This window comes from Acomys russatus, chromosome 18 (genome assembly GCF_903995435.1).
Source record: "Acomys russatus chromosome 18, mAcoRus1.1, whole genome shotgun sequence".
Lineage (NCBI taxonomy): Eukaryota > Metazoa > Chordata > Mammalia > Rodentia > Muridae > Acomys > Acomys russatus.
This window is the reverse complement of record NC_067154.1, coordinates 8,107,871-8,123,536: the sequence shown is the minus strand read 5'-3', so window position 1 is coordinate 8,123,536 and position 15,666 is coordinate 8,107,871. Positions and strand designations below refer to the sequence as shown.

At 40.2% G+C, this 15,666-nt stretch overlaps 1 protein-coding gene across 2 annotated transcripts in view; it reads left to right on the top strand.

Annotated features, from left to right (window-relative positions):
- The window catches only part of Fzd3 (frizzled class receptor 3), a 50,739-nt gene that overhangs the window by 26,327 nt on the left and 8,746 nt on the right, over positions 1 to 15,666 (top strand). For both annotated transcript variants that reach the window (XM_051160721.1, XM_051160722.1), the window contains exons 4-5: positions 11,343 to 11,491; positions 13,359 to 13,592. In XM_051160721.1, the coding sequence (XP_051016678.1) occupies positions 11,343 to 11,491; positions 13,359 to 13,592 (383 nt within the window). The remainder of the gene's footprint in view (positions 1 to 11,342; positions 11,492 to 13,358; positions 13,593 to 15,666) is intronic.

The following is a 15,666-nucleotide window of genomic DNA, read 5'->3' as shown; positions in this document are numbered from 1 at the left end:
ATAATTATACTTCTACTCTTCTGCCATGTTGACAGTTGCTACAGAACTTGGGAGTGACTAAGATACTACCATTGTCTTGAAGGAGTTCATAGCCCAGTGGAAGAAAGTAATGCTGTGACCAAAGCAGAGTTATGTGTGAGCTCTTCTTGTTTCTTATTCCTTAGAAAATGAGCTCTTTCTTAACACATACCAGGAGAAATTACATGAATAACCACAGACCTAGAAAAACCTGCTAAAAACATCTTAACATTTCTATAGCAAAAAGTACAAAGTTTATTAAGTGTACAAAGATTGTGTGTGTGTGTGTGTGTTCTGTGTGTGTGTTCTGTTTTTTCCAGACAGGGTTTCTCTGTGTAACAACCCTAGCTGTCCTGGAACTCTCTTTGTAGACCAAGTTGGCCTCAAAGTCACAAAGATCTGCCTGTCGAGATTAAAGGCATATGCCCGATTTACAAAGATTATGTTTATCTTTCTAGCGTTTCATAGCCAGGTTAAAATATCTCTGAGTAAGAAAATCTTGTGTCGGATGCTGGAGTTTAGAAGTGGCTAAAGAGTCATGGTAACAGATTTCCAGACAAGTGGTTTGGTTTTTTGTTTGTTTGTTTGTTTGTTTGTTTTGGGGTTTTTTGAGACAGGGTTTCTCTGTGTAGCCTTGGCTGTCCTGGACTTGCTTTGTAGACCAAGCTGGCCTTGAACTCACAGTGATCCACCTGCCTCTGCTTCCTGAGTGCTAGGATTAAAGGCGTACACTACCATGCCCGCTGGACAAATGTTTTAACTCTACCTTAAAATAAAACACAGCATTTAAGGGGCTGGAGAAATGATTCAGCAGAGGACCCAGGTTCTATTCCTAGCACCCACATAACGCTCACAGCTGATGGGATTGTTTGTTTGTTTAATCATGAAGTTGTGAACAATTTGGGGAACTTTTAAAGCTCTCATCTATGAACGTGGTCTATCCTATTTATTGTGTACAATAATGTTGTACACAATGTTACATTGTTATCAGGTATTACAGTGCTTTATAAAGAAGAGTCCTTGTTTATTCTGTTAAAAACAAAGTAGTTCCCCTTTTCTGATTATTTTTTTAGTCTATGTTTGAAAAAGACAAAACTTTGCAAAATAATTTGTGTGTGTGTGTGTGTAATTTGCTTTAGGAAGAAAAACAGGTTTTGTTTTGTTTTTAATCCAAGAGAGAAATTACACTCTTCACCTGTGTACACATCATTGTTGCACTATGCATTAGCGTTACCATTCCTTATGCTCACCAAGATCTTCCACTTAGTGCATCTATTGTTGTGTAGTCTATGTGGACATTGTTGTTTTTCTACTTTCTAGCTATGCCCTGTCGTAAAACAGTCACATCAGCAATGATCAACACCGGTCATTGAGAATTGGATGAAAGTTCAGGATGTTGCCCTTTGCTTAATCAAATATAACTTCTTCATAGCGCCAGCAAGACAAAGAATGCTAGGATTGCGATAACTGTATTGTTTCTATTTTCATTTTGAGCTTTGAAGTAAGTTTGGCTTTTGGTGTTAGCTAGATCACAGGTGCAGTCTATGGTACGTGCATGACAAGGCTGTCAGGTGGTAACGTCTGAGCATTTGCAGTCTGCTGGGCGATTGGTTCTGAATTGGGCAAGTACTGTTCTTTTTTGCCTTCTGATCTCTTACTTAAGTAGTTAGGAGCTTGAGTAATAAGATGCAGATTTGTTCTTTAATCATTAAATTTCACTTTTTACTTAAAGGTTGACAGTGAATAGTTATACAGTAGTCATTGTAAAGATACCAGAACCCAAGTTGTTGAACTTTGCAAGAGCTGGCCACGTTGGCTGCTCTTAACTTTGTAAGAAGTAGTTATTTTAAGATGGCAGTCTCTCTATTTAGAAAACAAAGCTTATTTATGAAATGTTTGAAAAATAAATTTATATTGATTTCCTTACAGTGATTGAAGGAAATTCTGGAGGTTGAAATCCTGCTTTATTAGACATTTTTCACAGTGGCACAAATAAATTGGTGGTCCAAACATGGCAGAATAAAGATTTAGAAAAAAGAGAAACCAAACTATGAAAGAGTGAGTTGCTGACAGCTCTTTACTTGCCCAACCCTGTGCTGCTTTAATTTAAAGCCATTGCTTTCCTGAAAGGAACAAATTATAGTTCAGAAGCCATGCCTGGTGAGTAGGCAGCAGTTAGCATTTCCTGACTACTCCATCCTCTCTCCACTGCCCTGTAGTGCTTCCTCGGGCAGATGTGAGGAGTTCACAGCGGAGCTTGCTCTCACTGTTTCATGGCTTGCTTGTCTCTCTGTGCCACATTATCTTAATTCACTATAGCATTATAATAGGCTTTTATTTCAATAGGGCAAGTAATTGACTTTTCAAAGTGTAATAAAAGCAAAGGCTGATAAAGCAGCATAATGTAATTAAGAGGTATATAAAAGTTGTAACTAGAGGCTTCTAGTCAAGGACTGGTAGCAGTGGTAGAACATTTGTCTAAGCATGCAGAAGGCCCTGCATTCTCGTCAGCTCCTAAGAAAACAAAAAATGCCCACGCTGTGTTACTTGTATGGCAAGCTGCCTGAGCTTGATTAGTAGTTTATTTTCATATGGCTTTATATGATTACAGGCTTGATATAGGTCAGTGTTTTGTGATTAACTTATTTTAAAAAAAATAAAAGCTAATTGAACACAGTATATATTTCCATTAGAAAATATAGATTTTTCTTGGTAAGGAAAAAGAGCCAAAAGCTAAAGACTCTGACAACTTGATTACCTGATTCAAAGCCAAAGTCTTAATAACAGTGTAGGCAACCAGATAATGTGAATATGTACCTTAGGTGGTTTCCTTTTTATGCAAGGCTTTCCTCCTTAATACGACTAATTTCTTTCCATATACTTAAAAAGAATCTGACCTCAGGGCTTTGTTAGATGATGACTCTAAATAGGAAAAACAAGATATAGGTGAATATTTTCTGTATGCTCCTTAAATAAGGCCATGCAGCAGTACTGTTGGCCAAAAGAGTGATTGTGGAGATGAGGTGTTAGAAAATCATACATATAGGTTGTTTATGGCTAGCCAGGCTTTTTTACAAGAAAGGGACAGTAATCAAGGTAGATGCTCATGTCTCCTTTGGCTAGGATGCTCCTTGGTTTCCTGGATGACAAGCCAACGAAATCCACCAAATGAATTGTGTTGTTAAGGGGTATGTGATCGTCAGTTATGAATGTCAACTTGACCCAGTCTGTTCTAGAAACACCTGGGAGGAGAGTCTCAACAAGGGATGGTCAAGATGCGATTGGCCTGTGGCTCTGTTGGTGGGGAATTATCTTAATTACAAGAAATAATGCGGCTCTGAAGACCTAGTCTATATGGGCAACAGCATGAATTCGGGTCCTAGACTCTGTAAAAGTAGAGAGAACTAACTGACCACCAAGCATGGATGTATTCACTGTTTCCCTGACCCTGACTGTGGGTGTGATGTGGCCACCTGTCTCACGGTCCTGCTCTGTGACCTCCCTGAAGTGGTACGCTGTAACCTAGAATTGTGAACTACAATAAGCCCTCTGTTCTGTCTCAAAGTTGTTTTCTGTCAGGGAGGGTATTTTATCACCACAACAGAAAGGAAATTAAGATGGGGTGTCTTTAACACCAGAAAGATTCTGTTGCTTTCAGGAACTTCCTTTTTTTTTAAGATTTTATTTTTTTAATTAATATTTTTACATATACATTTGTATTATTATACACATACAAAATAATCTACGTAGAGCAAGAAGAACCATGAAACAATCAGGAATTATATTAATGTTACATTCATAGTGTTTTGGCTATTTTTATTTGGCAACCTTGAAGAAAACATATTATAAAAAGAAAAATAATTTAGTGCTTCTCATTTGCCTCCTTTACTATATAAGGATTGGTTTGTTTTTTCAAGTTTTTTTCTTTAAAAAAAACTATTAATTCACCGGGTGTGGCACGTGCCTTTAATCCCAGCACTTGGGAGGCGGAGGCAGGCCAATCACTGTGAGTTCAAGGCCAGCCTGGTCTACAAAGCAAGTCCAGGACAGCCAAAGCTACACAGAGAAACCTTGACTCAAAAAATGTGTGTGTGTGTGTGTGTGTGTTCAGTTCATTATAGGGCTGTTTTAAATTAAAATGGCCATATATTCCTTTTATTTAAATATACTTATTTGATGAATTTTTCCCAGTATGTTATGTTTATATACTACCTATCCTTAATACTTTTGTGTTTTCTATGATGTGTAACCAGTAATGCATTCTCCTCGCTCATCTTCTCAGTCAAATAACGGATGCTCCTTTCCGCCTCCTCCTCCTCTTTTTTTTTTTTTTTTTTTTAACAGTGCCCACTTGACCATTGTCCCCTAGTGTCGTGGACGTCTGCTCTAGCACTCCAGCATAGTTGAGCAGCTGTCTTGCCATCCACAGGTGCTGACTTGTTTCCCCTAGAATTTGGGGCTTACTTGAAATCTTGAGATACAAACTGTTAGTGCTCCTTCCCTGTTCTCCTCAGATCTCCTGTGTGCTGCTTGCATAAATGAGGGTTTTGGTAATGCTTTGGGTATTATGGATTTTGTTTTTTAGCACTCCTTCCCTCTAATTCTAGCATTTCTGTTATGTGAGTAGTATTGGTTTATAAAAGACTGTACTGTACAGCATAAGACACTAGAGGAAAGAACTTGGAGAACAGAATTTCTTGCCTGTGCTGTTTCCCCACTCTTTGTATGTAGTCTTACGCTCCCTGTGTTTTAGACACGGATCCAAGCTCTAGGATGCCCATTTGCATGATGTTTCCAAACCTAATTTAGAACTCTTTTTGTTTTTGTTTGGTTTTTTGTTTTGTTTTGTTTTGGGGTTTTGAAGACAGGGTTTCTCTGTGTGATAGTCCTGGCTGTCCTGGACTTGCTTTGTAGACCAGGCTGGCCTTGAACTCACAGTGATTCGCCTGTGTCTGCCTCCTGAGTGCTGGGATTAAATGTGTGCGCCACCATGCCCAACTCTAATTTAGAATTCTTAGTATTCTCCTAAAACCTGCTTCCTGCATCTCACTCCCAGTTCCCCCCATTTGCTGAATGGTATTTGCTCAGACTCCTTTTTAAATTTTTTTTATTTATTTATATTTTATGTGCATTGGTATTTTGCTTGTACATGTGTCTGTATGAGTGGGTCAGATCATGGAGTTAGAGACAGGTATTGAGCTGCCCTGGGATTAGAACTCAGGTCGTCTGGAAGAGCAGTCAGTGCTCTTAACTGCTAAGCCATCTCTCCAGCCCCTAGTTTAGCCTCTTAGTTTGCAGCCATCTTTGGGCCCTGTCTCCTCTCATACTTTGCATTCAACCCGTTAGCTTTGTACAGCCGCCACTTCTTCCCTTGACCAAGCATTCACTGCTTGCACAGTGGCCTTCTGGCTCATCTCCTGCTGGCACTCTTACCCTTTTACAGTTTGTTTCAGCATGGTAGCCACAATAGTAAACTTTAAAAGCATAAGAGAACTTGGTTGCCCCTTTGGACAAAGCCTTCAATGGCTTCCTGTTGTTCGGGAATAAAGTTTGTATTGGTATCATTGCCTGCAGGACCAGTTGCCATTTGGTTCCTTCTACTTCCCTGACTCTGTCTCCTGCCATTCTCCTCCTGGCGTGCTCTAGCTTTACTGGCCACTTTGTTTTTCTTCAAAAATAACAACTTTTTCTTAGGATTATTGTAATCAACATTTCTGTTTGAAATACTTGTACTCCAAAATATACCCTCAACTCCTCCTTATAGATGTGGAGAGACCTTGAGCACTCTAACCTAATATCTAACATATCTATCAGTTCATTCCCAGTGCTCGTCTCTTCTTTGCTCCTCACTTTCATTCTTTTACAGCTCCCTCCAAACCTAAGATCTCCTGTCTCCTTGTGCAGGAACAGCATTCTACCCTACCTCTCCCTAGAATGGAAACTCAACAAGGGCACACAATTTTCTGACTCATCTGCTGCAGGAGATAACACTCAAAATTTAAATGACTGAAAGTGCAAATAAATTTAACCTTCAGGTGAATCATTCTGCCTCTCTGTCCTTGGATTCCACATCTATAAAATGAAGGCTGTGCACACAGTCCATGAGTAGTCATTTCATCTTAATTCCCTTATAATCACAAGTTCAAGGCATCTAATTTTTCAAGTGATTTTTGAAGACACATTGCTCAGGCCAGTACTTGATAGCCACAACACTTCTAGGGATTGTGATCTCCGATGAGCTCTCACACTACACTTCCTTGTTTACGACTTCGCCAATTGTATTTTCTAAAGTTACTATGCATCTTCTGCCTCTTTGTAGTATTATTTTAATATTATTATTAATGTGTATGAGTGGTTTTTTGCTGTATGTATATCTGTATATGCCTAGTGCCTAGGGAAGACTGAAAAGGGCGTCTGATTTCCAAGTACTGGAGTTAGAGATTCTTGTGAGCCACCATGTAGGTGCTAGGAATCAAACCCAGGCCCGTTGGAAGAACCCTTAATTTCTAAGGCATCTCTCCAGCCCCTCTTTATAGTGTGAAATTAAATCACCTCTCTACCGTTAAGGTTTTTTCTGATCAGTCCTCACTTGACCATTCATTGGATATAAGCAAATGTGATTTGAAGCATATTTCTTGCCTGTTTCATTCTTGCTGTGCTCTACCTCTGTAGGGATTCCCCTTCCCAGCTCTCTCTCCAGATACATACAGCCACGGTTAATGTACATGCTCATTGGTTTGATGGGTTTTAAATAATGGAGAAGATGTAAAAATTAGTGCCTCGTTTGTAATCTTAGTTCTTGAGAAGTTGAGGCAGGAGAAATAATAGCTCAAGGCCAAGCACAGGTGGTAGCTCAATCTGAACTATGAACTCAGGTAGCGGAGGAGGAGCTTCACTGAAGCCCAGCCTTGTCTTAAAAAACAGAAGCAGTGGAGCCAGAGTGCAGGAGAGAGTTTGCTAGTTAAGGGTAGCCCAAATTTTCTGAAATGAATAGGCTCATAGACTAGGACAATGCCTAGAGTTTGCCCTTTCCAGCTCCTCGTGTTTACAAGCTTAGATTAAAAACAAGGTAAGCAACTTCCTTTCTCCAGGACTTTTCAGAAACCTCAGCAACTAGAACCCTTCAAGAGGGGATTACAGTCTATGTGCTTTATTTCACTATGAGGTATCTTTTAAGCTTCATTGTCATTTATGTCTGGGTGAATATATTCCACGTGTGTGTGGGTGCTTGAGAGGACCAGAAGAGGGTGTCAGATACTCGAGAGCTGGAGTTATAGGTGTTCATGAGACTCCCCAGCATGGGTGCTAGGAACTGAAGTCAGAAACTGCTGAGCCATCTCTCCAGCTTCAAACGGGAGACAGCAGTGCGCCATGAAACATAATTTTTGAACATTTATTAGGTACAAGCTTTGTTGTAACTGTTTATCATTTTTTATGAAGCATACATTTATTCCTAAATATTTTAAGAAGAAAAATTAGTGTGGGGGTACGTGTTTAATCCTATCAACTTGGGAGGCAGAGGCAGGTAGGTGGCTCTCTAAGTTTGAGGCCAGTCTACAAAGCAAATCCAGGACAGCCAGGCTGTTACATGGAGAAACCCTGTCTCGAAAAAAACCAAAAAAATAAAAAAAATTTTAAAAAATGTTGTGGGGTCATAGAGACAGCTCAGATATCTAAAGAAATAGCTAAGAGCCCTTGCTGCGCTTGCCAAGAACCTGGGTTCTATGTCCAGCACCTACATGACAGCCTGCAACCAGTTATCACTCCAATTTCAGGCGGTCCAGTGCCATCCTCTGGCCTGTGTAGAACCAAGCATGCAGGTATACATGCCGGCAAAACACCATACACATATAAAATACATAGCTATTTTAAATATATATGTTGAAACTGGTCATAGTGGTACACACCTTGAATCCCAGCACTAGGGAGGCAGAGGCAGGTGGATCTCTTTGAGGACATCCAGGGCTACACAGAGAAACTGTCAAAACAAGTAGACAAACAAACAGAATTCATAGAGGTGTGAAGTTGGTGGCTCAGGCCTTTAATTTGAATACTTGGGAGACTAACAGGACTGCAAGTTAAAGGACAGCCTGGGCTACATAATAAGCTAGACAGGCTGGACCAGAATAAGACCCTCAGAAACAAGCAATAATACCGTACCATACCAGAGAATGAATATTAGACTATGTAGGGAGATGTGTGTAAATGCATTTCATAAATCCTAGATATTGGTTCATTTATAAAATTATTTTCTATCTAGTTTATCACTAACCTGTTGTTATGTCTTTAAAGTTTACAATATAAGCTATATACTTCAGACCACCTATCAATGTGATTGTTGTAGAACATATCTTGATGTGTGCCATGATCAAATATACATTGTATTTTATGAATTTTTAGCATTTCATTAGAACATTTTTAATTTTTCATATTAAATACTTGGTCAATTTTGATTATACAAATAAAAATTTTACATTTAAGAAATTGCAAAATAGGGCACTGGAGGGATGGCTCAGTGGTTAAAAGCACTGACTGTTCCCAGAGGACAATTCCCAGCACCCACATGGCAGCTCACAACTGTCTGCAACTCTAGTTCCAAGGGACCTGACACCCTCAAACCAACATACATAAAGTTAAATAAAATACTTTTTAAATTTGCAAAATACTGAGCCAGGCATGGTGGCACATGCTTTAATTCTAGTTCCTGTGGAGGCAAACACGCGCAGATCTCGGGATTCAAGGCCAATCAAGCAAAACTTTCCTAAACTAAAACAAAACACTCTAAACTATGTTCAGAGGAGAAGCTTCTCTTCATCGGTATAACTATGATCTACATTCTGCATACTTTTCTAGACGCTTTGGTCCTATGTTTGCTAATGCCCAGACCTCGTCTACAGCCAGTGAAGCATATCTCTTGTGCTTGCCAAAGCCTTTCCTGTGAATTAGATAGTCCTTGACTTGGTTTTGATTAATAGACTTCAACAAAGGTGGTTCTGCATGACCCTGAGATACGCCTATAGAAAAAGATCTTGTTCAGATTTGCCAAGTAAAATTCTAGAATATCTGTCTCAAAGAAAAAGGCACAGGAGAGTAAGAGGGATGGCAGGACTAGAGGCACTCTTGGGATGACTGTAGAATTTGTTTGTTTGTTTTTTGAGACAGCGTTTCTCTGTTTAGCCTTGGCTGTTCTAGACTTTTTTTGTAGACCAGGCTGGCCTCAAACTCACAGTGATCGCCTGCCTCTGCCTTCCAAGTGCTGGGATTAAAGGTGTGCGCCACCACGCCCGTCCCGACTGTGGAGATTTTAGCAGGGACTGTAGTAAATGATGTTAAAGAGTGTTCATCTCCCACTGAGTACTGATGGTAGTGGGCTGAGTGGCCAGTGCCCTCATTTTAGAGGTAGGTGTTGAAATGTGAAGCGGTAAGATCTGACAGAGCGCTAGGTGGGACAAGGTGAGAACTGAGAAGAGCACCCAACAATCTTAACCATCAAAACGTGGAGTTCTTCCCAGGTAAAGTAAATGCTAATAGGCTGATTTTAATGGGTCATTAAAAGTAGGCATGTTTAAGATTCTTCAAAATATAAATAAAACAATGTTTAGGAAAATGGTAATGTAGTGAAATCAGGACAGAGAGTTGACCTAAAGAACTGAGTAAGCATAGCAGAAGTGAAATATGAAGATAGAGGTTTAATTAATCAGCAGATGACAGTGAAGCCTAAAGTTAACATGGATGAAGAAAGAATTATTTATTCAAGTAGGAAATGGTTCTGAAGAGTTTGCCTTGAGAAAACTCTTAAGAGAAAAATCTTAAACTATGTAATGACACAGTTGGGCATTAAGAAAGATTGAAATCCCTCCGTTGGGGGAGGGGCCTGCAAGAATGATTAAGTGGTAGCCTAAGAGCTAATAATGGCTGAGAACTTTGGAGAATTAAAATTTTGGTTAAAGCCAGGTGGTAGTGGCACACACTTTCAATCCCAGAACTTGGGAGGCAGAGACAGGCAGACCTCTTGAGTTCAAGATCAGCCTGGACTACAGAGTGAGTTCAAGGATAGAAAAAGCTACACAGAGAAAAACTTTGTCTTTGAAAAAAAAAATTGGTTTAAACTACAACCAGAGCAGGGCGTGGTGGCGCACGCCTTTAATCCCAGCACTTGGGAGGCAGAGGCACGTGGATCTCTGTGAGTTCAAGGCCAGCCTGATCTACAGAGCGAGTTCCAGGACAGCCAGAGCTGTTACATAGAGAACCCTGTCTCAAAAAACCAAAATAAAAAGATGCTAACATATTAGCATCACTCTGCTGTGCGTCCACTTAAAGTTAAGGGACAAAGATGCTTTTAGACAAAAGCTTGGCATACTGGACCCAAGAAGGCATCCAAAGGGCATTGTGTCAGTGGGAAAGGAAGGAACCTGTGTAGTTTTGAGCAGTTAGTGATGATAAACTAATATTTTTGTGAAAGTTACTCTGAGTACTTCGAAAAATATACAGAAGATAGGTAACTGTGGAAGGCAATACTGTCTTGTGAAGAGTGTGGTGTATTGAATAATTTCAACTGTAATTTCTTTCTAATAAAACCAAGCATCAGTAGCCCGGTGTGGTGGCGCATGCACTCAGGAGGCAGGCGGATCTCTCTGGGTCTGACACCAGCCTGGTCTAAGTAGGGAGTTCTGCAGCTAGAGGAACACAGTGAAGCACTGTCAAAGAGTTTAGAAAGTATAAGTATATATTTTAAATGCATAGGAGCACTACTTAAGGCCCTGGGAATAAAACATTTTGCAGGCCAAGGGAACCTTCGACTTCATGGAGCTTACATTTTACTGATAAACTACACATTGCTTTTAAAAGGCACAGCTAGCACAAGCATAGAACTTGGCAAGGGGCCAGGGCAGCCTATAAAAGAGGAATCCCTTGAGAACATGTTGATAAGGGTAAGAAAATTGCTGATGAACAGTGTTAAAGTTGGACAAAATGTAAAGTGAACAAGCATTAGCAAAGTCCTCCCTTCCTAGCAGGATGCAGAATGACAGTTGATGGGCAGAGTAGGCCGATCTGCAGTCATGTGAGTGGTTAGGGTATCTCTGTAAAACTGAAAGGTAGACAGAAAATTAGTCAAGAATGTAAAAGATCTAGGGTTGGAGAGATGGTTCAATTAAAATACTTCCTGCTCTTTGGAAGATCTGAGAAAATTATTTTTAGAACTTTATAAGTGAAAATACTAAAACTTGTAACATAATTTCACTGCTACCTTTTGTGTCTATAATTTCTATAATTGCCTTTAATAGACGCACACATTTAAGATGATTTTCTTTACCTCCCTGCAGGTTACTCAGATGAGCCGTCCAGACCTGATTCTCTTTCTCATGAAGTATCTGATGGCTCTCATAGTCGGGATTCCCTCTATTTTTTGGGTTGGAAGCAAAAAGACATGTTTTGAATGGGCCAGTTTTTTCCATGGTCGTAGGAAAAAAGAGTAAGTTAATGAGTTCTGTGTGTGTGTTTGTGTGTGTGTGTGTGTGTGTATGTGTGTGTGTGTGTGTGAGAGAGAGAGAGAGAGAGAGAGAGAGAGAGAGAAATTAAGATTGAGATAAGAATTTTAATAAGGTTGTAATTTTATCAGCAGTGACTAATAACATTGGCACAGTAGCATGACGTTAAAATGAAAAACTAGCTGGACAGAGTGGCTCATGCCTGTAATCCTAGTTACTGATTAGGCTAAGGCTGGAGAGATGGCTCAGAGGTTAAGAGCACTGACTACTGTTCTAGAGGTCCTGAGTTCAATTCCCAGCAATCAAGTGGTGGGTCCCAACAATCTGTAATGAGATCTGGTGCCCTCTTCTGGGTTGTAGGTACCCGTGCAGGCAGAACATTGCATAATAAATAAATACATCTTTTTTTTTAAAAAGGAGAGAAACAAACTATTACACCATTCTAATATAGGGCACATTAAAAGTTTATAACCTTAATTTCTTTTTTTTTTTTTTTTTTTTAGGTAGGGTTTCTTTGTGTAGCCTTGGCTGTTCTAGAACTTATTTGTTTTGTCTAACTGTAGTCTGAAGATACTGAAAGAGTTAAATACATGATGGAGTGGTTTTTTAATTAAGTCATATAATTGTAACTGTAGCTGATTCTCACAGGCACTTTACAGTGATTTAATTTTATTTTTTGTTAGTCCAGTTATTGCTTTGTTCATCATCATGTGTATCTATCTACTGTTTACTCTTTCTTTCATAGCATTTAAAAACTTCTGGTTTTTTGAAACAGAGTTTCTCTGTGTAGCTTTGGCTGTCCTAGAACTCACTCTGTAGACTGTGTTGGCCTTGAACTCAAAGGTCTGCCTGCCTATGTTCCCCACATGCTGGCATTAATGGCCTGAACCACCACTGCTAGGACACATTTTAAAGCCTTTTTTTAAAAATTGTATTAGATTTATTTATTTTATGTATGAGTGCTCTATCTGCATGTACATGTGTATGCTAGAAGGGGATATCAGATTAACTTGTAGATGGTTGTGAACCGCTATGTAGTTTTCAGGAATTAAACTCAGGACCTCTGGAAGAGCAGATAGTGCTCTTCACTGCTAAGCTATCTCTCCAGCCCCACATTTTAAAACTTTTACTTCAGATAATTTGTCCTTTTAAATTGTTTGGGACTTCACTGAATATTTGTGTAATTTAATTTTTTATATTACTTTGTTCTAAGGTCAACCACTCATGTTTGTTCTAGTACTAAACAGCTGTTGTATGTGCTCACAGAATTGGAACTACAATCTTGATTTTCTTTTCTTTTTTCTTTCTTTCTTTTTTAAAATTTTTTCAAGACAGGGTTTCTCTGTGTAGCTTTGGCTGTCCTGGACTCACTTTGTAGAACAGGCTGGCCTCGAACTCACAGAGATTCACCTGCCTCTGACTCTCTGAGTGCTGGGATTAAAGGCGTGCACCACCACCACCTGACCAATCCTGATTTTCTTACTCGTAACCCAGGCCTTCTGTCACACCACTTTTAGGGCAGAGTAGTATTGGGTTTGTTTTCTTGTTAATTGTGTTTTGAGGCAAAGTCTTGGGTATTTAGGCCCGCTTTGAACTTGAAGATAATCTTGAACTTTCTATCCTCCTACCTCAATCTCCCTGATCCTGGGATTACTGGTACCAAGCCCATGTTTTGACAGGAATTTTTGTTATATTCTACCCTCTGCAGAAAGTGTTACCTCAAATTGGTCCCAAAGACTTAATTTGGGAACCAGTTAACTTCAAGACTAGCATCAACTAGTACTGCGTAGCACATTGTTTGTTGGTCTATAGGAATGTTAGTTATATGTGACTTCCTGTCATATTGTCTAGGATAGTGAATGAGAGCCGGCAGGTGCTTCAGGAACCTGACTTTGCTCAGTCACTTCTGAGAGACCCAAATACTCCTATTATAAGAAAATCAAGAGGAACTTCCACTCAAGGGACGTCCACACATGCTTCTTCAACTCAGCTGGCCATGGTGGATGATCAAAGAAGCAAAGCAGGGAGCGTCCACAGCAAAGTGAGCAGCTACCATGGCAGCCTCCACAGGTCACGTGATGGCAGGTAAGCTCTGGGAGCAACTGAGTTTATTTTATGTATTCAGTTAGGATCATATGGACTTAGAGACAGGAGGCAATTCTGGAATGGAAGTGGGACATTAGTAAGCTTTTTTAACTTGCTAGATATAGTTGTTTCGGATTATGGGATTTAAAGCCAACCAAAGGACTTTGGGGTTTAGACCTGATACAAAAGCAATATGATGTAGTGGGGCACTGAATGGGCATATAAGAAGGCAGACCAATTAGTTTATAAAGATGCTTTCAATCAGGGCTGGAGAGATGGCTTAGCAGTTAAAAGCACTGACTGCTCCTCCAGAAGACCTGGGTTCAAATCTCAGCACCCACATGGCAGCTCACACCTGTATGTAACTCCATGATCTGACACCCTCACACAGACACACATGCAGGTAAAGAACCAATGCACATAAAATAAAAATAAATAAATGTTAGAGAGAGAGAGGGGCGGGGAGAAATGCTTTTAATTGAGCCTTGGTGGCACACACCTTTAATCTCAGCGCTTGGGAGGCAGAGGCAGGTAGATCTCTTGAGTTCAAGGTCAGCCTGGTCTACAGAGTAAATTCCAGGACAGCCAAGGCTACACAGAGAAACCCTGTCTCAAATAAGCAAACAAACAAAGGGAGGAGAAGAAAGAAGGAAAGATGAATTTTGCCAACATTTCTTATAGTGGTGGTGTGCGAGCCACTGGGAATACAGAGATTATGGACATGAGCTTTGCATTTCATAGGTTCCCAATCTAGAAAGATGCTTGTATTCAGTGTTAACAGTTAAGAATGTGGATCTAGGGAGTTGTAGATGTGGTTTAGTGGTTAAAAGTACTTGCTCTTCTTCCAGAGGATCTGAGTTCAGTTCCTAGCACCCACATTAGGCAGCCGAAAACCATCTGTAACTCCAGCTCCAGAGGACCCTGAAGACATGTGCATATACCCACATGCAGACACACACGTATACATGACCAGAAATATTAAAAGTAAATATTTTACATTCGGGAAGCAGAGGCATGCAGATCGCTGTGAGTTCGAGACCAGCCTGGTCTACAAAGCGGGTCCAGGACAGCCAAGGCTACACAGGGAAATCCTGTCTCGAAAAACCCAAAAATGTAAAGGAGAAATAGTAATAGCCACTCCTGTAGTAATGTCATAAAAATTCAATGAGTTAAAGTGCCTAGTCACTAGAAACAGCCTGACTCAGTATCAGATACAAGTTTTAGTTATTAATATAAATGCATAAAGTAAAATATAAACATAAAATAAAATCTATCCCAGGGCTGCACAAGAGTTTTCCTAAGGAGCCAGATAACCAATGCTTAGGCTTTCTAGTTAGTGACGACCACTGCTCGTTCCTGTTATAGTGGTGTGCAATCAGGTAAGACGCATCTCAGTAACCTTATTTATGAAACCAAGAGGTAGCAGGTGTGGCCATTAAGTCACTCATCAGCCCCTGCTGATTTCTGGGGTGCTAGGGTTTAACCAAGGCATTGAGCATGCCACCTCCCAGCACCCCAGGACCCAGCCCATGCTTATTAGGTGCAGTGGAAGCAGAGACCAGGTGTGATTCTTTCTGGTATCATGGAAAGCATCTCGGGAGAGAAGCCTGGCTGTTGGTTTCTCATTAAATTTGAGGTTGGCATACAAGAGCTAGGAACTGCTGAGGAGCTGCCACATTAAGTCATTTGAGAGAAAAGAGTATCAGAGAGTAGGCAAGCAGTGGGAAGAGACAAACAGTGGACTTGAAACGTGTATTTTTCTTTAAAAGAACAAACAAATGTTGGAAGGATGGATAGGGAAGAGATGGGAAGAACATTGCTGGGGAGGATGTAAATATCCTAGCCACTGTGGGCACCAGAATGGAGGTCCTTCAGAACACTAAAATAGAACTGCTTTATGACTCACCTGTATGATTTCTGAGAAGATATACAAAGGGATCTAAGTCAGCACAATGCAGACACCACCACCACCCCATGCTTACCACACCACTGTTCAGAATCATCAAGTTGTAGAATCAGCTTAGATTTTCATCAACAGATGAATAGGGAAATGAGATGTAGTGCATGAGCAGAG